The sequence below is a fragment of the Mustela lutreola genome, chromosome X, assembly GCF_030435805.1.
Source record: "Mustela lutreola isolate mMusLut2 chromosome X, mMusLut2.pri, whole genome shotgun sequence".
Classification (NCBI taxonomy): Eukaryota; Metazoa; Chordata; class Mammalia; order Carnivora; family Mustelidae; genus Mustela; species Mustela lutreola.
In genome coordinates this window covers 74,154,110-74,180,708 of record NC_081308.1, presented here as the reverse complement: position 1 = coordinate 74,180,708, position 26,599 = coordinate 74,154,110, and the positions used below count along the sequence as shown (strand labels likewise).

At 37.2% G+C, this 26,599-nt stretch overlaps 1 protein-coding gene across 3 annotated transcripts in view; it reads left to right on the top strand.

The window, feature by feature from the left end:
• The window catches only part of RPS6KA6 (ribosomal protein S6 kinase A6), a 195,891-nt gene that overhangs the window by 27,403 nt on the left and 141,889 nt on the right, over window positions 1-26,599 (top strand). The window contains exon 2 of one of the 3 annotated variants that reach the window (XM_059157146.1): window positions 7,088-7,098. The exons of the other annotated variants lie outside the window; for them this stretch is intronic. Within the exon in view, the coding sequence (XP_059013129.1) occupies window positions 7,088-7,098 (11 nt within the window). The remainder of the gene's footprint in view (window positions 1-7,087; window positions 7,099-26,599) is intronic. 3 annotated transcript variants of the gene reach the window in all.

Sequence of the window (26,599 nt, the reverse complement as noted above, 5' to 3'; positions counted from 1 at the left end):
AACTTTGCAGGCTAGAAGGAAGTGGCATGTTATATTCAAAGTGATGAAAAGGAAGACTGTAGCCAAGAATACTACTCTTAACTAGCAGGGGTATCATTCAGAATATAAGGAGAGATAAAGAGAGTCTCAGACAAACAAAAACTAAAGGAATTTATGACCACTGAACTAGACCTACAAGAAATAATAAGGGGACTCTTTGAGTGGAAAGGAAATACCATCAGTGAGAGTAGAGAAATTAAAAAACACAAAAACAGTCAAAATAAGTATTTCTGTAAAAATAAGTCAAGATATTTATAAAATAAAAGAATGTAAAATGATAGCAAATATCTGAAATGGGAGGGAGTGGAGTAAAGAATGAGTTCAACCTTAATTGACCATCAGCTTAATATAGACTGCTGTATGTAGAAGATGTTATATATAAACTAAACAGTAACCACAAATCAAAAAAACAGTATTAGATATGCAAAAACAAAAGGAAGAAAGCACATATATCACTAAAGAAAACCAACAAACCTTGAAAGAAGAATCAGAAAAAAAGGCTACAAAACAACCACATAACAAGTAACAAATGGCAATAAATACCTATGTAACAATAATTAGTACAGCCACTCTGGAAAACAGTACCTGAGGTTCCTCAAGATGTTAAAAATAGAACTATCCTACAACCTTGCAATTACCCTACTGGGTATTTACCCCCAAAATTAAGATGTAGTGAAAAAAAGGGACTTGTGTACACCAGTGTTCATAGCAGCAATGTCCGCAATAGCCAAACTGTGGAAGGAGCTGAGATACCTTTCAACAGATTAATGGATAGGAAAGGTGTGGTACATGTATGCATTGGAATATTATTCAGCCATCAGAAAGGATGACTGCCCACCATTTGCGTGATTTCACTCACGTGCAATTTAAGAAAAAAAAACAAATGAGAAAAGAAAAAAAAAGACAAATCAAGGAACAGATTTGATGGTAGAGAATAAAGTGATGTTTCCTGGGGGGGGGGGCAGCTGGGGAGCAATGAATAAAATAGGTGATGAGTGTTCTGGAATGCATTGCTGCAATGGGCAGTGGGTGATGTATGGAACTGTTAAATCACTACATCTGAAACTAATATGACAGTGTATGTTAACTCTACTGGAATTAAAATTTTAAAAAATGAAGAAAAAGCATGTGGTTTGTGAAGTTAGTTTGTACTAATCTTGCTGACAAAATGTGTGGTTAAGATTTTAACTGAAAAAAAAAATAACCCTTTGAGATAATTTCCATGCAAGATATGAAATAACAAGAATTTATAAGATACTTAAAAATTGTATGAATGGCCCAAGCTATGTATTTTTATTTTAAAGATTTTATTTGTTTATTTGACACAGAGAGAGAACATAAGCAGGAGGAGCAGCAGGCAGAGGGAAATGGAGAAGCAGACTCCCTGCTGAGCAGGTAGTTCTATGTAGCACTCAATCCCAGGACCCTGGGACGATGATCGGAGTTGAAGGCAGATGCTTCAGACTGAGCCACCGAGGTGCCCCTAAGCTATCTGTTTTTAAAATGATTTTGAAAGAGCTGAATTTCTGTTGGCTCTGAGAATTTAAAATTCAGAGTTAGAAAGATAAGCAAAATGACTTACCAAAAATACTTTATGGTTAAATTTTAAAGTTTATTTTAAATATTTCAAGTAAGAAAATAAAATCTAAGATAAACTTATCACAGTTATTTTTTATTGAAGTTATTTTTACATTGAGTTCATTTAGAATACAAATTCAGTCATTCCATTCCAGAAATATTTTTCCATGATCTACTATGTTTTAGGTAATGTGGAATACACTGGGTTATGAAGATTTCTAATCCATGATCGATTTACTCAGGGAGTTTACAGCCTGATAGAGGAATGGAACTGATAATAATAAGAAGATAATAAGAATACATTATATTGGGGCACCTGGGTGGCTCGGTGTGTTGAGCCTCTGCCTTCGGCTCGGTTCATGGTGTCAGGGCCCTGGGATCGAGCCCCACATCGGGCTCTCTGCTCAACAGGGAGCCTGCTTGCTCCTCTCCCCCTGCCTGACTCTGCCTAGTTGTGATCTCTGTCTTGTCCAATAAATAAATAAAACCTTAAAAAAACGCATTATATTAATAGATAGAAGTCTGTGTCTGGTAAGGTGGAGGGAAAAATGGATGGTGTAACATTGAGTCTTGATAAATTGACATTTGATAGCACGGGTAACCCAAAGTGGGAAACACTTCAAACACCATTCACATTTAAATTGGGACTGTTTTTATGTTTTATCAATGTATGTATTTTATACTAGAACCTCATATATCTGTTTTTAAAATCCCTGACTTAGAAGGATAATAGTTTGGGGTTGGTACACTCTTGTTTATCCTGAGACTCTTTAAAAAACCACTCTTTCAGGTTGATTTGAAATAGAATTGTCCTTTCTTAAAACTGCCCTGAAGCAGTGACAGTGGCTAGATGGGTGTTTCAAATGACTAAACTGTTGGGATAAAAATGACAGGAATATTATATAATTAGAAAACCAAAATAGATCCCGCAAATCATTTTTAAATGAATATTGTAGGTGCTATTGAATTTTCCGTAAGTAGTATGTTGACTTTAAAATTCAATCTAAAAGATTTAAAAAAATAGTCTACTGGGGAAATGGCTGTTAACTTCTTTTATGGCCATAACTATTAATATGACCTTGAAAATATTTTGTAGTTTAAATCTCAATGAGTAAATGATACCTCCATGTAGAAGTGAAAACAAAAAAGATCTGTTCTTGGAAATGCCCAACTGAAAGACTTAGTGGAATTGATAAAGTAAAAATATACAAAGATATTTTTCACTTCTCTCCAATTTCTGATTCTTAAAGCAAGATGTATATTCATGAATATGTATGTACTTTTATGGTTTGGAAGATTCTTTTCAAGTTTACCAAAAATGACTCCATCTTTATTTTAAAAGTTATCTTCCCGCAATTGTATGACATGTTGAAACTAAAACTATTAAGTCACTAGCATATCATAAGGTAGTAGTAAGTTTTCATTCACAGATGTTATTTTGTTTACAGGTACCATCATTCATCTTTGGTAAATTATTAAAATGTTTCATATTATTTTTTGTTTTCTTTGTGGGAGGAAAACATTCACACATCAGGCATTTATTGAGCACATGGTGGACACTGCCACCTGCTTTAAGACGATTATAGCAATCCTTCTAACAACCCTAAAGTGCTTATTTTACAGTTGAAGAAATTGAGACTTAGAAAGTTCAAGAAACCTCCTCAAGGCAATGAAAGAGTTTTAGAATAGGAATCTAGATTTGCTTGACATTAAAATATACTACTATGCCTCTCATGAATAAAGCATGGCATCTGCCCTCAAAAAGCTTTAAATCTAGATAGATAGATATGGCAAGAAGTTTATCTGATATAGTATAATTATTATTTTGTTATTTTCTAAATATATATTATCTAAGGCATTTTTATTTTATATTCATTTTTATTTTTTAAATAATTTTTTAAAAGCTTTTATTTATTTATTTGACAGAGAGAGATGACAGGCAGAGAGGCAGGCAGGGGGAGAGGAGCATGCAGGCTCCCTCTTGAGCAGAGAGAACCATGCGGGGCTCCATCCCAGGGCCCTGAGACCATGACCCGAGCCCAAGGCAGCGGCTTAACCCACTGAGCCACCCAGGTGCCTTAAAATAATTTTTTATTATGTTAGTCACCATACAGTGCATCAATAGTTTTTGATGTAGTGTTTCATGATTCATTATTTGTATATAATACCCAGTGCTCCATGCAATACATGCCCTCCTTAATACCCATCATCAGGCTCATCCGTCTTCACCTCCTCTCCCTTCTAAAATCCTCAGTTTGATTCCTGGAGTCCATAGTCTCTCATAGTTCATCTCCCCCTCTGATTTCTCATCCTTCGTTTTTCCCTTCCTTCTCTTAATGTCCTCCATGCTATTCCTTATGTTCCACAAATAAGTGAAGCCATATGATGATTTATTTTAGAGAGAACATGCATGCATGCACTCGAGCAGGGGATAGGACACAGGGAGAGGGGAAGAGAAAGTCTTAAAGTAAACTCCCAGCTGAGCATGGAGTCCAACATGCGATCATGACCCTGAGATCATGACCTGAGCTGAAATTAAGAGTTGAATGCTTAACCGACTGAACCACCCAAGCACCCCTATCTTATTATTATTTTTATAGTATTTTAAAATTGTTACACAACAGAACATTTACGGTCTTAACCAGTTTTAAGTATATAGTTCAATAGTATTAAGTACATTCATTTTGTTCTGCCATTGATCTTCAGAAATCCGCATCTTGCAAAGCTGAAACTCTTTAATCATTAATTACTTGCCCTTGTCCTCTCTTCCCAGACCCAAGCAACCACCATTCTTATTTCTGTCTCTCTGAATTTGATTACTCTAGATATCTCATATAAATGGAAGCATATAGTAATAGTATTTTTGTGACTGGCTTATTTCACTTAGCATAACATCTTTAAGATTCATCCATGTTGTAGCATGTGTCAGAACTGACTTCCTTTGTAAGGGTGAATAACATTCCATTGTATGTATGTTCCAAGTTGTTTGTTCATTCATCTGTGGTAGACACTTGGGTTGCTTATATCTTTTGGTTTTTATGAATACTGTTGCTTTTAACACGACATAGAAATATCTCTTTGAGATCCTGCTTTCAATTCTTTTGGGTCTATACCCAGAAGTGGGGTTGCTTGATATTATAGTCATTTCATTTTAATTCTTTTTTTAGGAACTGCTATACTGTTTTTCATAGCAGCTGTACCATTTTACATTGCCATTAGCAGTGCTCAGAATTTCCACATTCTCACCTGTGGTAGAATTACTTTGGAAAAGGAAATCCTAGGATATGTTCTGGGCTCATTGCATTTTTATTTTGGTAATTTCTTTCATAGCAACAAAGCTGTGTTGTTGATAATTTTTGTTCAAAGGGATAGCTCCTAATACCCTAAAATATTTATGGTTGTTAAAAGAATATGTCATTACGTTTTCTATACTTTTCAAATTAGTAATTGATTTTTTAGGAAACAGGTTTAGAAGATAAAAATATAACTGTTCAATCTGAACTAAAACAAAAATTAATTAGGTAGCCCAATTGGTCATGTTCTACTTAACAGGAATTTGGCTCTACTTGGTAATTTTTCCTAGGTCATTTACTAGCATGTAGTTTGCAGTTTCATATCTACCAAATGAGAACAAAGACATGAATTTAATAAGTAACAATATAGTCTAAAGTAATAAATAGTAAAATTTTTCTCTAGAAAGGTTTAGGGGAGAATTTTAAATCATATATACTTTTGTCCAATAGTAATACTGACTTTATTAAATATCTATTGTTGCATAACAAATTCCCATAAACTTTATAGCTTAAACCAAGACACATTTATTGTTTCACAGTTTATGTGGGCCAGATGCCCAGGCATTGCTTAGCTAGGTCTTCTTAGAGTCCCACAGAACTTTAATGAAGTTTTCAGTTTTCTTATATTGTTATATGGAGGACTGACTGGGGAAGAACCTGATTGTAAACTCCCTCATATTTCTGGCAGAATTCCTTTCCTTGCTGTTGTAAGACTGAGGACTCTGGCTTCTTCCGGGCTGTTAACTGGAGGCTGCTCTCAGCTCCTAGAGGCTTTCATACTTTATGGGTTTCCTCCACATGACCACTTACTTCAATCAAGCCATCAATGAAGGCCTCCAGAGTCTTATATAATGCAACACAGAGGTGAAATCCCATCAAGTTTCCATATTATGTTGATTGGAAGCAAGACACAGGTCCTGTCCACTCTCAAAGGGATGGGGATTATACAAGGGCATGAACCACAAGGAACATGTGGGCCCATTTTTAAATTCTGTCTTCCCCATTGATCAACTGGGAGGTTTCTTTTTTATTTTATTATGTCGTGGGCTCGATTCAATCTATAGACATATTTTTTTCTAAGCATATATGGACCACCTCTAAATTTAGATCTAATTTACTGGAGTTAGGTAAATTAAATGAAAAAATAAAGAGAACTCTTCTTTCCAAATTTTTTAGTGGTTAACCTGTAAAAGTGAAGCTTATTTGATAGAGAAAATCTTCTTTGGATGTGAACTTCTTAAATTTTAACACTAGATACCACATAAATGTAATGCTTTTGTTTACTATGTGGAATTTGGGGATCCTGGAGGCTACTTGAAAGTCTTATAATACTATTAAGTTTGTTGTGAAGACTAGTGTCCTGTGTATGTTTTGTTAAACATTTACATCATCCTATTTCTTTTCACCTTGTAATTTGTTCTTTCTTACTTGATTATCTCTCCATTTCCTTCTTCACTATATCTTTAAACACCAAGCCATGAGCTCTGTTAGTCCTGAATTTAACTCTGCAAAACAGGTATATGCTTAATAGAGTTATCATGGCTGCATAATAACTCTTAGAAGACTATATTTAATGATACGTTCATTTTCCCATACCACCTTCAATTCTAAGGATCTGAAGGGAAAGGTATATTTTTCTCAGTTCAGTTTTCCATGCTGAGATGTTTCTGTCGCTAGTTATGAGAAATGTTTAGTGTGAGATGACCCATGTGATTTTCTGAGATCAGATGAGTACTGTAATTCAGTTTAGTATTACTGTTTTCCCATTTTTTTTTTCTCCAGAATCTTTTAAAGTGATCTGTTTAATTATTTTCTGAGAAAATGAAGATAGTTTTAAAGAACTGTATACTAGGCTCTGATATGAGAGTCTGTTTACTTGAGTTTTGGAGTGTCTGAATAAGTTATTACCTTATCATCGCTAACCTTTCCAGAATCTTTTATAGAAAATGGTTTCTTTTCTTTTTGGCTCTTAATTGGTGGAAATAGCATGTCTGGTTATCTTTTCAAATAAAAATTTTTATTTTTTGAAATAAAGGTTTGTTCCAGAGAATTCTGAAAATATTTTTGTTTTCATACTGGTGGAATGACGTAAATTTTAGTAAGTATTAGTGAATGCTGAGGTCTTCTATAGGAATAAATATTTTTATATTGAAAACCTAGTAACTTGTTGAAGGTAGATGAGGTGAGAGTAATGGAATTTTCTGTCGTTAAAGATTTTTGTAGCCTGAAATGATTTTTAGCATGCAGTGATCTCTTTGACTCATTTGGATTAATTTTACTTCAGTTTTTTCAGTTTTTTACTTGTAGTTTTTTACCTATAAATTTGTGGTAAATTTGTTATAAGATGGTCTGAAAAAGAAGTAACCAGTAACTAAGCTAACAGAGGAAAGCAGTATTACCCTTTCTATGGATACTCCTGAGAGTCATTTTGTAGTCAAATTTCAGTTATCAGGACTCCGCCTTAATATTGGTTTGTGAGCTGTCTTTTTTTTTTAAACATAATTCTTTTTTTTTTTTTAAAGATTTTATTTATTTATTTGACAGAGAGAGAGCACAAGTAGACAGAGAGACAGGCAGAGAGAGAGAGAGAGAGGAAAGCAGGCTCTTCACTCAGCAGAGAGCCCAATGCGGGACTCGATCCCAGGACCCTGAGATCATGACCTGAGCCGAAGGCAGCGGCTTAACCCACTGAGCCACCCAGGTGCCCCGGTTTGTGAGCTGTCTTGCTGAATATGCCTCTTCCTGTATGTTAATGATGAATCAGTCACAGGTGTTTTTTTTTTTCTTTTTTTATCGTCCCATAGTATTCTATGTGCCTTTGAGGTAAGATAGTAGATGGTGGTTCTATTTATTGAAATTAGGAACCCTGAAATTAAGCAGATTTTTATGTGTGTTTGTGTGGGGGTATCACTTTTTTGTATTTGTTGTTTTTGAGAGATGTTAGATAAGCAAGTGGAAATATCAAATAGTAGATATATGGATCAGGAATTCAGGAGAATAGTCTCTGAGTAAATGTGAATCATGTCAGTAAGTTAGATGTCTGGGGAATGAATGTAGAGTGAAATGAGAAGATGACTCAAGTCCATTTCCCAAGAATCTACAATGTTTCATGGATACTGAAAAAGAACAAAGAAATAAGAGTAAAAAATAATGAAAGTGTGGTATCATGGAATCCATAGACTCAAATAGGAAAAAGTGGTCAACTGCAACATCAAATAAGGACTGATGAATCTATTAGCAAAATAGACAGCATTGGTGACTTTGTTACTCATTTTGTTGTTTTAGAAGAAAGATGCTTCGTCCAGGGCTCCTAGGTGGCTCAGTTAAGTATCTGATTTTGGCTTAAGTTGTGTTCTTAGGGTCCTGGGATCTAGCCCCATGTCAGGCCCCCCACTCATCTTGGTGTCTATCCCCCCCTTTGCCCCCTGACCCCCTGCTCATGTCCACTCTCTCTTTCTCTCAAATAAATAAAATCTTTAAGACCAAACAACAACAACGACCCCACAAAAAAAAGATACTATGTCCAGTTTAAGATGGCAACATAAGAAGATCCTGAACTCACCTCCTCCCATGGACACACTAAATCTATAATTACACATGGCATAATTCCCACTGAAAAAGAACTAAAAATTAGCTGAAGAGCTTCCTCTACAATGAGAGACAAAAGTGCCACATTAAGACAAATAGGAGAGGTAGATATGGGGTCTGGCCCCAAACCCCATCCCTGGTACAGCAGTGAACAATAGTGAGGGGTCTCACAGGCCCAGAGCCTCTCCCTGGTGAGTGAGAGATTTGTGCCCCACCTTGGGCATCCCAACCTTTGGGACATGCACCAGAGACAAGGTCCCCAGAACATCTGGCTTTGGGAACCAGTGGCACTTAGACCCAGGAGACCAGGGGGTTTGTGAGGATCTGAGATAACTCTTTTAAAGGTGATTGCTCATGGACTCATTTATCCTGGGAGCCAACACAAAGGAGTTTGAGAAATGAGTAGATTATATGTGAAGGTGATTCAGTTGCAAATCTTAAAATGTCTGCTGCAGAGGCAGGAATCATTTGGGATTTTCCTCCAGGATAGAAATGCTGGAGAGCACCTTTTCTTTTCTTTTCTTTTCTTTTTTTTTTTGCATTATTTCATTACTTAGCATAGGTGGTGTGTGGATACAACCTTGCTAAAGCTAAGGACATGTGTTCTTCTGCAGCATTACTAAACTGTGCACATTCCCCACTGCTAGTTCTCTTTTCCTGTCTTGCTAAATCCATGGGGTGCTACACATGGATTTTATACTGTCACTAAAACTGTAGGCATGCCCTACTTCCAACAATCTTTCCTGGCTTTAGTAAAGCCATAGACATGCCCTCCTCCACTCCCTCAGTGCTCCTGTCAGGACTTCATAAAACCATGGACATACCCTATGACTAGGGTCTCTTTTCCAGCATTTCTAAAGCTGTGGGCATGCCATGTTCCCAGAACTCTTTCCTGGCCTCACTAAAGACATGGGCCCCAACATTCCCCTCAAACCTTGCTAAGACTGGTGGGTGAGTGTAGTCCACACAGGGGATCCTCTTGATTCCCTGGCTCTGGTGGTCAGAGAAAATTGCACTCTTGGGTCCTGCATCATGATAACAATCTGAAAGATGGTTCTGGGAAGGATAACACACCCAGGGGACTATATAGACAGCAAACTGAAACATACATCTAGTCTGCACATGAAAGAGGCCCATTTCATTGTCCTGACACTTCAGTGGAAGGGCAGGCTTTAGGTTGGCCACATTTCTAAAGGCTACAGAGGCACTCTCAAGGAATGCAGGCTAGGGGACACCATCTGTGTGCCCTCCCTTGCTCACTGGTGCCTCCCAGAAAGGAGCTTATACACTTCTCTGAAGCCCCAATTCTTGCAACATTCACACAGGGACATACCCAGATCTCCTAGTCTGGAGGTGTGTAAGGTCTCTGAGTGTGGTCTAACTGTATATATTTGAATACTTTAAATGCTGGTGCCTGAAGAACTGGCTTTCAGTCAGCCTGAATGAGTTGAATGAGATCACTCCTTTTCAGAAATTGTCAGGTTTTAGTACACCCTCAACAAGTGTGACACATCAAGATAAATCAGGCTACTTAGATAATCACAGAGGTTTGAAAGATAGTCAAAAGCTAGGGCAAGATTGGATGACATTGTCCATCTTCTACATAAAGACACTCCTTCAAGACTGGGAGAAGTAGCTGTTTTGCCTAAATTATAAACACAAGTCAAGCAAAATGAGGAAGCAGAATGTGTTCCAAACAAAAGAACAAAACAAAACCTCAGAAAAAGGCCATAATGAAATGGAAATAAGTAATCTTCCTGATGAAGTATTCAAAGTGATGATCATGAAGATACTCACTAAACATGAGGGAAGAATGGATGAACACAGTGAGAACTTCAATAAAGAGATAGAAAACATAAGAAAGTACTGAATGGAAGTCACAGAACTGAAGAATACAATGACTGCTCTGAAAAATACATGAGAGGAGTTCCATAGCAGACTGGATAAAGCAGAAGAAAAAATCATTGACGTAGAAGATAGGGCAGTAGAAGTAACCCAAATAGAGCAACAACAAAAACAAAAGTACAGATAGTTTAAGAGACTCATAGGACAAGAAATGGAACAATATTTACATTATAGGGGTTTCAGAAGGAGAGAGGAAAGTGGCAGAAAATATACTTGAAGAAATCGAAGCTGAAAAATTTCCTAACCTTGGGAAGGAAAAGACATCTAGGTCCAGGGAGCCCAGAGAGTTCCAAGTAAAATGAAACCAAAGAGGTCTCCAGAGACACAATATAATTAAATGTTAAAGTTAGAGAAAAAGTATCTTAAAAGCTCCAGGAGAAAAGTTAGGTGCAAGGGAACCTCCATAAGTCTGTGGGCTGATTTTTGGGCAGAATTCAGCAGGCCAGAAGGAAATGGCATGATACATTCAAAGTGCTAAAAGGAAAGAACTTCCAACCAAGAATACTTTACCCAGCAAGGCTATCATTCAGAGCTGAATGAGAGATAAAAAGTTTTCCGGGGGGGGGGGGGGAGAACAGCAGCTCAAGGAGATCATCACCAATGAACTAGTCTTAAAAAAAATGTAAAGGGTCTTTAAGCTGAAAAGAAGTGATACCAAAAATGATAAAACATGTGAAAGCTAAAAAAACTCTTTGGTAAAGGCAAATGTATATAGTAAGGTAGTGGATTAACCACTTAAACAAAGTTAGTATGAAGATTAAAAGACAAAAATGGTAAAATTAACTGTACAATAATTAAGGGATACCCATAATAAAGTTAGAGAATATAATGTGATAATATAGTATGGGGGGAATAAAAATGTAGTTTTTACAGTGTTTATTGATTTAAATGCTACTAACTTAAACTTGACACCTGTGTATAAGGCCCATTATATGTGAACGTCATGGTAACCACAAAACACTTATATTAGATAGACGAGATAGTGATAAAGGAATCTAAGCATAGCACTAAAGAAATTAATCAAAACCACAAGGGAAGAGGGCAAGAGAAGAAAGAAGAAACAAAGGAACTATAAAAACAGTCTGAAAACAAAGTGATGATAAGTAAATTCCTATCAATAATTTCTTCAAATGTAAATAGACCACATATTCAATAAAAACAGTGGATGAGTAGATTAAAATACAGGATTCCTCTCTATATTGCCTACTGGCTATTCATTTAAGTTCTTAAGGACTCACACAATCTTCCAAGTGAAGGGATGGATAAAGAAATGACGATGGAAATGAAAACCAAGCTGTTGTAACTATATACTATCAGACAAAAAAGACTTGAGACAAATACTATAACAAAAGTCAAAGAAGGGCATGAAATAATGATAAAGGGGGTCAATCCAACAAGAGGATATAACATTTGTAAAGATTGATGCACCCAAATTAGGAGTGCCTGAATATAAAAAGCAAATACTGACAAACCTAAAGGGAGAATCACAGCACACAGTAATTAGTAGGAGACTTTAATACCCCACTTGAAAGGATAGATTATCTAGACAGAAAATTCAATGAGGAAACAATGGCCTTAAAAGACACTTTAGACTGGTTGGATATAATAGACACATATGGAACATTTCATCCAAAATCAGTAGAATACACTTTCTTAAGTAAATATAGGATATTCTTCAGGATAGATTACATTTTAGGCCACAAAACGAATTGCAATAAATTTAAGAAGACTGAAATCATAGTAATCATCTTTTATGACTAGAGTGGTATGAAACTAGAACTCAGTGACAAGACAATGGGAAAAATCACAAATATGTAACCATTAAACATTATGCTACTGAACAACCCATGGGTTGCTGAAGAAATTAAAGGGGGAAAATTGAAAAAATGAAAATGGAAATACAACTTATCAAAATCTATGGGAGATAGCAAAAGCTTTTCTGAAAGAGAAGTTCATAGTGATACAGGCCTACCTCATGGAAAAAGAAAAGCCTCTAGTAAATAATTTAACTTTCACCCAAAGGAAATAGAAAAAGAGCAAAAAAGCCAGAAGTTAAGAGAAGGAATTAAATTATAAAGATCAGGGGCGCCTGGGTGGCTCAGTGTGTTAAAGCCTGTCTTCAGCTCAGGTCATGATCCCAGGGTCCTGGGATCAAGCCCCACATCAGGCTCTCTGCTCAGCGGGGAGCCTGCTGCCCCTTCTCTCTCTCTCTGCCTGCCTCTCTGCCTACTTGTGATCTCTGTCTGTCCAATAAATAAAATATTTAAAAAATAATAAAGATCAGAAAGGAAATAAATACAGACAAAAGAACAATAGAAAAGAACAGTGACGCTAAGACCTGCTTCTTTGAAAGGATAAATAGAATTGAAAAAGCACTAGACTCACCAAGAAAAAAAGAGACAAGGCTCAAGTAAAATCAGAAATGAAAGAGATGTTATAACTGGTACCACAGAAATACGAAAGAGCACAAGAGACTAGTATGAATAATTACTACACCAACAAACTGGAAAAGGAAGAAATAAACAAGTCTTTATAGCATAGAATCTTCTAAAACTGAATTATGAAGAAATAGGAAATCTGTAGAGACTGTTTAATAATAAGGAGATTGAATCAGTAATCCAAAACCTCCCAAAAACCAGAAGTCTAGGACTAGAGAGCGTTGCTGTTAACTCTACCAAATATTCAAAGATGATTGCAACATTCATAAAACTTATGAATGAAACCCATTTTAAAACCTGGCCTTCTCAAACTCTTGCAAAAAAATTAAAGAGGAAGGAAAGCTTCCAAGCAGGCAGGCATTACTCTGATACTCAAACATAGATGCCAAAATCCTCAGCAAAATATTACCAAATAGAGTTAAAACAAATACACCGAAAGAATCATACACTATGATCAAATTGAATTGGGGCCAGGGATGCAGGGATTGTTGAACATCTGCAAATCGACACAATATACCACATTAAACAAAGTGAAAGATAAAAATAATATGAATTTCTCAATAAATACGGAAAAAACATTTTTGAAAAATCAACATTTATAAAGGTTCTCAACAATGTAGATATAGAGGGAATGTACCTCAGTATAGTAAAGGGTGTATATGGTTTTCAAAAAACAAAACTAGCATTATATTCAGTGATGAAAAACTGAAACCTTTTACACTAACATCAGGAACAGAACAAGGATACACACTCCTGTTGCTTTTATTCAACATAATATTGGGAGATTTGGATGTGGCTGTTAGACAAGAAATAAAAAAATAAAAGTAATACAAATTGAAAGCAAGAAGCAAAACTGTCTCTATTTACAGATGGAATGATGCCACCTATAGAAAACCCTTAAGACTCCACCAAAAAAAGCTTTTAGATCTAATAAATTCAGTAGAATTTTAGGATACAAAAGCAATGTGCAGAAATTCACATTGTTTTGTGAATTTGTATAGTGTTTCTATACACATTGTATAGTGTTTCTATACACTAACAAACTGCCAGAAATAGAAATTTTTAAAAAATTCTGTTTACAGTGAGATCAGGATAAAATACCTAGGAGTGAATTTATCCAAGGAAGAGAAAGACCTGTACATTGCAAACTACAATATATTGATGAAAGAAATTGAAAACATAAATAAATGGGAATATGTATTGAATTCATGGATTGGAAGTATTAATATTGTTAAATGTCCATACTACCCAAAGAAATCTGTAGACTCAGTGCTGTCCTTATCAAAATTTCAATAGTATTCTCATGGATTGGAAGAATAAATATTGTGAAAATGTCTATGCTACCTAAAGCAATCTACACATTTAATGCAATTCCTATCAAAGTACCATCCATCTTTTTCAAAGAAATGTAACAAATAATTCTAAAATTTATATGGAACCAGAAAAGACCTCGAATAGCCAAAGGGATATTGAAAAAGAAAGCCAACGTTGGTGGCATCACAATTCCGGACTTCAAGCTCTATTACAAAGCTGTCATCATCAAGACAGCATAGTACTGGCACAAAAACAGACACATAGATCAATGGAACAGAATAGAGAGCCCAGAAATAGACCCTCAACTCTACGGTCAACTAATCTTCGACAAAGCAGGAAAGAATGTCCAATGGAAAAAAGACAGCCTCTTCAATAAATGGTGCTGGGAAAATTGGACAGCCACATGCAGAAAAATGAAATTGGACCATTTCCTTACACCACACACAAAACTAGACTCAAAATGGATGAAGGACCTCAATGTGCGAAAGGAATCCATCCAAATCCTTGAGGAGAACACAGGCAGCAACCTCTTCGACCTCAGCCGCAGCAACATCTTCCTAGGAACAACGCTAAAGGCAAGGGAAGCAAGGGCAAAAATGAACTATTGGGATTTCATCAAGATCAAAAGCTTTTGCACAGCAAAGGAAGCAGTTAACAAAATCAAAAGACAACTGACAGAATGGGAGAAGATATTTGCAAACGACATATCAGATAAAGGACTAGTGTCCAGAATCTATAAAGAACTTTACAAACTCAACACCCAAAGAACAAATAATCCAATCAAGAAATGGGCAGAGGACATGAACAGACATTTCTGCAAAGAAGACATCCAGATGGCCAACAGACACATGAAAAAGTGCTCCATATCACTCGGCATCAAGGAAATACAAATCAAAGCCACAATGAGATATCACCTCACACCAGTCAGAATGGCTAAATTCTACAAGTCAGGAAATGACGGATGCTGGCGAGGATGCGGAGAAAGGGGAACCCTCCTACACTGTTGGTGGGAATGCAAGCTGGTGCAACCTCTCTGGAAAACAGCATGGAGGTTCCTCAAAATGTTGAAAATAGAACTGCCCTATGACCCAGCAATTGCACTATTGGGTATTTACCCTAAAGATACAAACGTAGTGATCCAAAGGGGCACGTGCACGCGAATGTTTATAGCAGCAATGTCCACAATAGCCAAACTATGGAAAGAACCTAGATGTCCATCAACAGATGAATGGATCAAGAAGATGTGGTATATATACACAATGGAATACTATGCAGCCATCAAAAGAAATGAAATCTTGCCATTTGCGACAACATGGATGGAACTAGAGCGTATCATGCTTAGCGAAATAAGTCAAGCAGAGAAAGACAACTATCATATGATCTCCCTGATATGAGGAAGTGGTGATGCAACATGGGGGCTTAAGTGGGTACGAGAAGAATCAATGAAACAAGATGGGATTGGGAGGGAGACAAACCATAAGTGACTCTTAATCTCACAAAACAAACTGAGGGTTGCTGGGGGGAGGGGGTTAGGGAGAAGGGGGTGGGATTATGGACATTGGGGAGGGTATGTGCTTTGGTGAGTGCTGTGAAGTGTGTAAACCTGGTGATTCACAGACCTGTACCCCTGGGGATAAAAATATATGTTTATAAAAAATTAAAAATTAAAAAAAATTTCAATAGTATTGTCACAGAACTGAAACAAATAGTATTAAAATTTATATGGAATCACAAAAGACCTTGAATAGTACAGCAATCTTGAGAAATAGCAAAGCTGGAGGAATCTCATTCTTTGATTTTAAACTATAAGACTATAGTAATCAAATCAGTGTGATATTACTGTAAAAACAGACATACAGATTAATGGAACAGAATAGAGAGCCATTAAATAGACCCATACATATATGGTCAATTTAAGACAAAGGACTCAAGAATATCCAGTGGTGCAAGGACAGTCTCTTCAATAAATGGTTTTGGGAAAACTGGACCAACTATATGTAAAAGAATGAAAGAAGACCACTGTCTTTCACCATACGCAGAAACTAACTCAAGATGGATTAAAGTCTTCAGTGTATGACCAGAAATCATGAAACTCCTAGGAGAAAATAGGTGGTAAGCTCCATGACATTGCTCTTGGAGATACTCATTTTTATCTGGCTCCAAAGGCAGTGACAAAGAAAGTAAAAGCAAATAAAACTATATCAAAGAAAAAGCTTCTGCACAGTTAAGGAAAACATCAACAAAAACGTAACTTTTTGAACGGGAGAAAGTATTTGTAAATCATATATCCAGTAAGGGGCTAAATATCCAAAATATGTAAAGAATTCATACAACTCAATAATAAAAAAAGAAAACAGTTTGATTAAAAAGTCGACATAGGAGCCGAATAGATTACCAAAGAATGCATACTGATGGCCAAGAGAGACACAAAAAGATGCTTGGCATTACTAATCAGGGAAATACAAATAAGAGCCACAGTGAGGTATTTCATACCTGTCAGGGTAGCTGTTATCAAAAAAGTAGGATATAACATGTGTTGGAGAGATGGTGTTGATAAGGTAATCTCGTACATCCTCAGTGGGAATGTAAATTGGGATAGTCACTGTAGGAAACACTATGGAGATTCCTCAGATTAAAAATAAAACTACCATATTAGCCTAGTACTCCACTTCTGGGTATTTATTCAAAGGAAACAAAACACTAATTCAGAAAGGTATACACACCCCTATGTCCATTGCAGTGTCATTTATAGTAGCGAAGATACAGAATCAACTTGTGTCATCTATGGATGAATGGATAAAGATGTGGTATATATAACACCTTGGAATACTGCTGAGCCACAAAAAGAAGGAAATTTTGTAATTTGTGACAACATGGATGGACATTGGTGCTATTACACTAAGTAAAATAAGTCAAAGACAAATCCCACATGATTTCACTTGTAAGTGGGATCTACAAAACAAATGAGTGAAGCAGAATTCATAGATACAGAGAAAAGATTGTAGATTATCAAAAGGGAGGGATTTGAGGTGTTGGCAAAAAGCATGAAGAATGCCAGTTACATGATGATGGATGGGAGCTAAAATTTATTATTATTATTTTTTATATAATTTTTTATTTTTTATAAACATATATTTTTATCCCCAGGGGTACAGGTCTGTGAATCACCAGGTTTACACACTTCACAGCACTCACCAAAGCACATACCCTCCCCAATGTCCATAATCCCACCCCATTCTCCCAAACCCCCTCCCCCCAGCAACCCTCAGTTTGTTTTGTGAGATTAAGAGTCACTTATGGTTTGTCTCCCTCCCAATCCCATCTTGTTTCATTGATTGTTCTCCTACCCACTTAAGCCCCCATGTTGCATCACCACTTCCTCATATCAGGGAGATCATATGATAGTTGTCTTTCTCTGCTTGACTTATTTCGCTAAGCATGATATGCTCTAGTTCCATCCATGTTGTCGCAAATGGCAAGATTTCATTTCTTTTGATGGCTGCATAGTATTCCATTGTGTATATATACCACATCTTCTTGATCCATCCATCAATCTTCAATAAATGGTGCTGGGAAAATTGGACAGCCACATGCAGAAAAATGAAATTGGAGCTAAAATTATTTTGGTGTTCATTTTTGTAGTTTATACAAGTATATATTTGGTGTTTATCTGGAACTAATATATACTGATTTTAGCTGGTTAAAAGGGAAAAAAAGAAAGATGGTAGTCAAATAAATAATGCTTGTGACATTGTGGATTTTTTTGTCATTTAATTCTTAATAAATTTATTTTAAAATTTATGTATGGTAAAGTTGACTCATTTTCTTGTATATTTCTGAGTTTAGACGGATTCATAGAGCTGTGTAACCGCAACCAAAACCAACACTTTGAATAGTCCATCACCCTCCAAAATAACCATTGCTGCCTCTTTTTAATTCACCCCACTCCTAACATCTGACAACTGTTAAATCCTGCTCCGTACCTTAAAAATTTACCTTTGCTATAATGCCATGTCAATAGAATCGTACAGTATGTACCCTTTTTGGTTTTTTTTATAGTAATGTATTTGATACTTATCCATGTTGTTGAATGTATCAAATAGATCATTCCTCTTCATTGCTAATTAGTATTTCTGTTCATCTTATTTATTTCTCCTAGAAAGCAGTGGTATGAATTCTTCCCTATGGTTTTGCATTTTTTATTGTGTCATATATAGTTGTAAAACATTTAGCTTTTTGGGTCTGGATTCAAAGCATTTAAGATTTAACCATGTTGAAAGAATCAATATCTCTTCTTTTTTATTGATGAGTATTCTTTCTGCACCTACCAACTGAAAGACATCTGAATGATTCTATGTTTTGACAGTTATAGGCAAAGCTTCTATACACAGTCATGTCTGTATTTTTGTATTAACATAAGTTTCTAAATATCTCAGGGAATATATTTCTGTTTTCTGAGCAGAGGCTCATAGAACAGACTGAAACACAACCTCAGTCTTCCTGTATAAAGGCCTATTTACTTAGCCTAGAGTTTCAGCCTAAGGAAATGTTTCTGGTTACCCACATATGTAGAGGCTAAGGGGGCATACCCAGGGAATGTAAGCAGGAAAGCACCATCTTGCACACCCCATTGGCTTTGCTACAGCTTGACTAGACTTCCCAGAAAAGACCTTATACACTCATCTGGAGCCCTGATTTTTGCAACTGTCATCCAGGGGACATCTCCAGATCACCTGGTCCAGAAGCCAACAGGGATTATGGTTAAGGCCCCACAGAACTGTATGTATTTACTTACATTAAAAGCTGTTTCCTGGGAGTCTGGCTTTCAGTAAGCCTGAAACTAGGTGCTAATTAGGGTTCATCCACTTGATTATTGACAGGTCATGACATATTTTCAGGAATCGAGGATATCAAGAATAAATCAGGTGGTTTACATGGTCATAAATGTGCAAAAGATAACTAAGAGCTAGGATAAGGTTGAACAAAGATAATCACCTACTCAAAGCCACTTCTTTAAGGCTGAGAGAGGTGGCTGTTACACCTAATACATAGAAAAACACAAAATAAATTGAGGATACAGAGAAGTATGTTTCAAATGAAAGTAAAGGACAAAACCTCAGATAAAGACTTACTGTTATGGAGATAAGGAACCTACATGACAATTCAAAGTAATGTTCACAAAGATGCTCACTGATTTTGAGAGAAGAATGGGTGAACACAGAACTTCAGCAAAGAGATAGAAAATAAGTACCAAACAGAAGTCACAGAACTGAAGAATACATTAACTGCACTGAAAAATACATGAGAGTGGTTCAGTAGCAGACTAGATAAAATAGAGAGATAAGCTGGAAGGTGAGACAATGGAACTCACCTGGATGGAGCAGGAAGAAGAAAACACAGTAAAAACAAATATGAAGGTAGCTTTAGAGATCTCTGGCAGAACATCAAGCAGAATAACATTCACATTATAGGAATCCCAGAAGGAGAAGAGAGTTAGAAAAAGGGGCAGAGAATTTATTTGTATAAATAATGTCTAAACATTCCCTAATGTAGGGAAGGAAACAGACATCTAGATCCAGGAATCCCAGAGAATTCCAAGTAGAATATATTCAAAGAGAGCCTCACCAAGACACATTATAATTAAGATGTCTAAAGTTAAATATAAAGAAGAATCTTAAAAGCAGCAAGAGAAAAACAACTTGTTACATACAAAGGAAATCTCATAAGGTTGTCATCAGATTTCTCAGCAGAAACATTGACAGCCGAATGGAATTTCGAAATGTCATATTCAAAGTGCTGAAAGGAAAAAAAAATGCAAGTATAAATATTCTACCCAGGAAGATTATCACTGCAGCTTTGAAGGAAAGCTAAAGAGTGTCCCAGACAAGCAAAAGCTAAGAGTTCATTACTTACTAAATCAGACTTACAAGAAATATCAAAGGGACTTCTTTACTCTGAAAAGAAATGGCAGTAGTTAAAAACAAGAAAACATACAAAAGTAAAAATCTCATTGGAAAAAACAAATACAGAGTTAAGGTAACGGTGAAGTCACTTGTAAATTTCTATAAAGATTAAAAGGGAAAAAACTGGTGAAATTAAAACTATGATCATTAGTTATGGGATTTATAAAATAAAAAGATGTTAAAAGTGACATCAAAACCATAAAATGTGGGGAGTAAAAATGTAGTTATGGAATGTGTTTAAATTTAGTTGCTATCAACTGAAAATAGACTTATATACATAGGATCATATATGTGAACCTCATGATAACCACAGTGCAAAATCTGATAAAGGAAGTTTTCACCTTTTAATGTTTGTGAGGCTGGGGGCGCCTGGGTGACTCAGTGGGTTAAAACCTCTGCCTTCGGCTCTGGTCATGATCGCAGGGTCCTGGGATCAAACCCCACATCGAGCTCTCTGCTCCGAGGGGAGCCTGCTTTCTCCTCTCTCTCTGCCTGCCTCTCTGCCTGCTTATGATCTCTGTCTTTCAAATAAATAAATAAATAAAATCTTAAAAAAAAAACCCAGGTATTTAATATTTGTGAGACTGGGTCCTAGGCTTCCAGGGAAGTTATACTTCAGTATTTACCAAGATCAAAATGATTTGGCAAAACCTCAAAGCATGGGTTCTATTTCTGGCCCAATCACACATTATGTATCTTCTGCATTATGGAAATAACCAAAAAGGAGCTTTCTAAACACAAAAGATAAGACGAAGTCAGAAACTTCCTTGATTCCCATAGATTAAAAGTCATACAGCCCAGCATATACTAGAAGCTAAAGATCTACAACTTACTTAAGTGTTCTTTGTGTAATAATTTGTAATGTTTATGTAAAAAATGTATATGACTGTACACTAAATGTTCCCACACTGACGTAGTCTTTTCTTTGTAAGGAAGATTGTGCATACCAGACAGTCCTAACTTGAGCTCAAGTAAAACTAACTTCCTTTCTTCCTTCCTTTTTCTTTCTTTCTTTTGTAGAAATTCTAAAAGGGTTGTTTATTTTGTGTCAATAAAAAAACACAAAATGTAGTGTAGGGAGTAAAAATGTAGACTTATGGAATATGTGCAAATATAAGTTGCTATCAACTTAAAATGGACTTATTTATATAGAATCATATATGTGAACCTCCTGATAACCACAATGCAGAATTTTATAATAAGTACACTAAAGAAAGTGAAAAAGGAATCTACAAATTAACACTAAAGAAATTCATCAAATCACAAGGAAAGAAAGAAAAAAGAAGAAAGATCACAGGGGAATTACAAAAACAATCAAGTCTTGGAACAAAATGGCAGTATGTACCTATCAATAATTACTTTAGAGGAAACAAGATGGTGGGGAAGTAGGAGGAGGTGCCATTTCAACCTGTACCCTAAAGTGAGCTAATTACCAACCAAAGAACTCTGATCACCCATGAAATCAGCCTGAGGTTAGAATTACACACTTTTGGATCTCTATGGGGGCAGAAGACGCCAGTGGGCAGGTAAAGCGGAGTGAGAACATCGGATGGATGATAAACCAAAGAGGGAGGGAGCCACCAGAAGTGACCCATTGGAAATTAATAACCTAATATGAGAGAGCCCTGTGATTGGGGAGGAGCATTAACTTGGAGTCTGGTTGAAAGCACTCAAAAAGAGCAAAGCATTGTGGGGGGAAATTGTGGGAATCGGGGTGGTTAGGGACAGGGGCTTAAGTCCCCAGACCCAGGACAGCCACCTCTGGCCCTGAGCTAGAGAGAGTGCAGCAAAGAAACCAGGTCTTGGTCCTGAGTCACCAGCACACCTGAGAGCATCTGGGTGGTGGCTCTTGTGAGGGGCAGGGAGCCTCACCAGCCAGCTGGCAGAAACACAGCCTTATGCACTCTCCACCTGTGTGCCATGCTACCAGAGTCTGAGTCGTGCCTCACACCTCCCCGTGAGAGAAGTGTGTGCAGTCGCCATTCAGCAGAACCACAGCCTTTTGCACTCTCCTCGCACCACACTGCCAGAGTCTGAGTTGAGTCTCTCACCCCTCTCTGAGGTGCATGCAGGCGCCAGCCCATGCTCTCTGGGACCCGGAGAGTCAGAGCACTCCCAGCCCGGACCGGTGGGAAAATCTCAGTGTATCGCTGCTTGGGACCTCTGACGGTTTGGAGCTGCCCAGACAGCCGCGGCTATCGTGGTTTAGGGTACAAGCAGGAGTTCCTGTGTCACCAGAGACCATGACTGGGAATATGCTCTGTCAGTGGCCGAGGGGGAATTTATGTGCTCTGGAGCACCCAGAGGGGAACAGACTGAGGCTTTTCTCTGAGAGGGAGGTCTGAGTGCAGTTTGCTTTCTTCTAAAACTCCAAAAACCATCAAAAGCTGCCAAGGCGAGAGAAACAAACAGCCTCCAGAGAACAAAAGCCTGAAAACCCGGTTTCCTCAGTTTCCTCGGTTTCCTCAGTTCCTACCCCCTTGATGGGGGCAGTAGAACTTAACTCAGGGAACAGTGCCTGAAAAACCTTGAGGCAGGCCCCTCCCCCAGAAAGCCAACCAAAAAAAAAAAAAAAAAAAAAAAAAGAGAGAGAGAGAACAACCACCACTACTTTATAACTATGTCTTAGATGCAACTTTTATTTTTATATTCATTCCCACTATTCTGGTTCATTTTTTTATAGATAATTTTTTAACATATTTACCATCACAGTGAGATTTCCAGTACATCAAATTCCATAATAACCTTTTAACCTGAACTTTTTGATACATATACCTGTGTTTTTCTTTTGCTTTTCTATTTTTTAATTTTTTAATTTAATTTTGTGATTACTTTATTCTTTTTTATATTTATTTTTTAATATTCATGTAGAGTTAAATTTCATGGTAATCCCTTTTCCCCAATCAATGCTACCCCTATAGGTAAAACAGTTTTTAATACCCCTTTATCTTAGGAAAGTTGAGTTCTTTAACAAAGATATCAAGATACATCCAGGAAGAATCAAAATAAACTTCCTCGCCCACAGTGAGAATTAATTAATTACTTACTTAATTAATTAATTTTTAAAAGATTTTATTTGTTTTTTTTGACAGAGATCACAGGCAGGCAGAGAGCGAGGAAGGGAAGCAGGTTCCCTGCTGAGCAGAGAGCCTGATGCGGGCCTCGATCCTAGGACCCTGGGATCATGACCTGAGCGAAAGGCAGAGGCTTAACCCCCTGAGCCACCCAGGCGCCCCCACAGTGAGAATTTATAATAACTCTCCCATCTTTTTCTTCTGCCAGTGTTTCTGTGTATTTGTGTTTGTTCTGATAGTATATAAATTTTACAATTGGGGTTCTTTTTGACGAGGTTCTTTTTTTGTTTCGTTTTGATTTTATATGTTTATTTTTTTCTCTTGTCATCTACTTTTATCAGTCTTTTTGTTTGTCTGTTTTTCTTTGTATACTTCATAAATCTTACCTTGGGGCCCAGTTGGGGTGGGCCTTCTCGTTTATTTTATCTTTCTTTTTTATTCCTGTCTCTCTCTCTCTCTCTCTCCCCTTTCCCTCTCCCTCTCCCTCTTTCCTTTTTTTTGGTTGGATTGGGACTCTTGATTGCTCAGAAGCGTTCCAGGGTGCACCTTGCTTGCACCAGGGTCAATACATTCAGCTACATCTGTTCAGCCATCTCTCACCAAAATAACTAGGAGGAGGAATACCCAACAGAAGAAAAACTCAGAGGCTGGGCCTTCTGCAACAGAGCTAATGGCTATGGATATAGACAATATGTTGGAAAGGGAATTCAGGCTAACAATTATCCAGGCAATGGCTAGGTTGGAGAAAGCCATGGATGACAAAATGGAATTAATTAGGGCAGAAGTTAAAGCCACCAGGGGTGATGTTCACAATGTTCTCAATGAGTTCCAATCTAATCTAAATTCTCTAAAAGCTAGGATAACTGAGACAGAAGATAGAACTAGTGATCTGGAGGACAAACAGAGAAATTATCAGGAAGAAGCCTTGAACAAACATCTTAGAATCCACAAAAACAGAATTAGGGAAATAAATGATGCCATGAAACGTTCCAACGTCAGAATTTTTGGAATCCCTGAGGGGGAAGAGAAAGAAAGAAAACTAGAAGATATAGTTGAACAAATTCTCCAAGAAAATTTTCCCAATCTTGCTAATGGAACCAGTATTCATATACTAGAGGCAGAACGGTCTCCCCCCAAGATTATAAAATCTAGACAGACCTCAAGACACATGATAGTGAAAATGATGAATCATAATTGTAGCCAGGACCTCTTGAAAGCAGCTAGGACAAAGAAGTTCCTTCTATAGAGAGGAAGGCCCATGAGAATGACGTCAGACCTCTCCCCAGAAACCTGACAAGTCAGAAAGGGCGAGCAAGACCTATTCAGGGCACTAAATGAGAAGAACATGCAGCCAATAATACTTTATCCAGCAAGACTGAAATTCATAATGGATGAAGAGATAGAGTTTCCAAGACCAGTAAGGTTTAAAAGAGTATGTGACCACCAAGCTGACACTGTGGGAAATATTAAGGGGGATCCTATAAAAGAGCAAAAATTCTTAGAATATCATTGAACAGAAATATATGGAGACAATCTACAGAAAGAAAGACTTAAAAGCTATTAAAATGTCAATACAAACGTATCTCTCAATAATCACTCTCAATGTGAATGGCCTAAATGCGTCCATAAAACAACACAGGGTTGCAGATTGGATAAAATGACAGGACCCATCCATATGTTGTCTATAAGAGACCCATTTTGAACCTCAGGATACACCCAGACTGAAAGCAAAGGGATGGAGAAGCATCTTTCATGCCAATGGGCCTCAAAAGAAGGCTGGGGTAGCGATTCTCCTATCAGATAAATTAGATTTTAAACTAAAGACTGTAGTCAGAGATACCGAAGAACACTACATAATTCTTAAAGGGACTATCCACCAGGAAGATTTAACAATTGTGAATATTTATGCCCCCAATATAAGAGCAGCCAATTACATAAGAAAACTGTTAATCAGAGTCATGTTGGTATGAATACATTAATAGTAGGATATCGGAACACACCTCTCTCAGAAATAGATCATCAAAGCAGAAAATCAATAAAGAAACGAGCATTGAATGATACATTGGACCAGATCGACCTTATAGATCTATACAGAACATTCCACCCTAAAACAACAGAATACTCATTCTTCTCAAGTGCACATGGATCCTTCTCCAGAATACACCACATACTGGGTCACAAATCAGGACTCAACTGATACCAAAAGACCGAGATTATTCCCTGCACATTCTCAGATCACAATGCTTTGAAACTGGAGCTCAATCACAAGGAAAAGTTCAGAGGAACTCAAACACCTGGAAGCTAAAGACCACCTTGCTTACGAATGCTTGGATAAACCAGGAGATCAAAAAAAGACTTAAAACAATTCATGGAAATCAATGAGAATGAAGACACTTCGGTCCAAAACCTATGGGATACAGCAAAGGCAGTCCTAAGGGGGAAATACATAGCCATCCAAGCCTTCCTCAAAAAAAATTGAAAAATCCAGATACACCAGCTGTATTTACACCTTAAAGATTTGGAGAATCAACAACAAATTAAGGAACTCCACACACAAGAAGGGAAATAATCAAGGTTAGAGCAGAGATCAATGAGATAGAAACTAGAGATACAGTATAATGCATCAGTGAAACTAGAAGCTGTTTTTTTTTCTTAATTTTATATTTTTTAGAAACATATACTTTTATCCCCAGGGGTACAGGTCTGTGAATCGCCAGGTTTACACACTTCACAGCACTCACTAAAGCACATACCCTCCCCAATGTCCATAATCCCACCCCATTCTCCCAAACCCCCTCCCCCCAGCAACCCTCAGTTTGTTTTGTGAGATTAAGAGTCACTTATGGTTTTTCTCCCTCCCAATCCCATCTTGTTTCATTGATTGTTCTCCTACCCACTTAAGCCCCCATGTTGCATCACCACTTCCTCATATCAGGGAGATCATATGATAGTTGTCTTTCTCTGCTTGACTTATTTCGCTAAGCATGATACACTCTAGTTCCATCCATGTTGTCGCAAATGGCAAGATTTCATTTCTTTTGATGGCTGCATAGTATTCCACTGTGTATATATACCACATCTTCTTGATCCACTCATCTGTTGATAGACATCTAGGTTCTTTCCATAGTTTGGCTATTGTGGACATTGCTGCTATAAACATTCAGGTGCATGTGCCCCTTCGGATCACTACGTTTGTATCTTTAGGGTAAATACCCAGTAGTGTAATTGCTGGGTCATAGGGTAATTCTATTTTCAACATTTTGAGGAACCTCCATGTTGTTTTCCAGAGCAGTTGCACCAGGTTGCATTCCCACCAACAGTGTAGGAGGGTTCCCCTTTCTCCGCATCCTCGCCAGCATCTGTCATTTCCTGACTTGTAGAATTTAGCCATTCTGACTGGTGTGAGG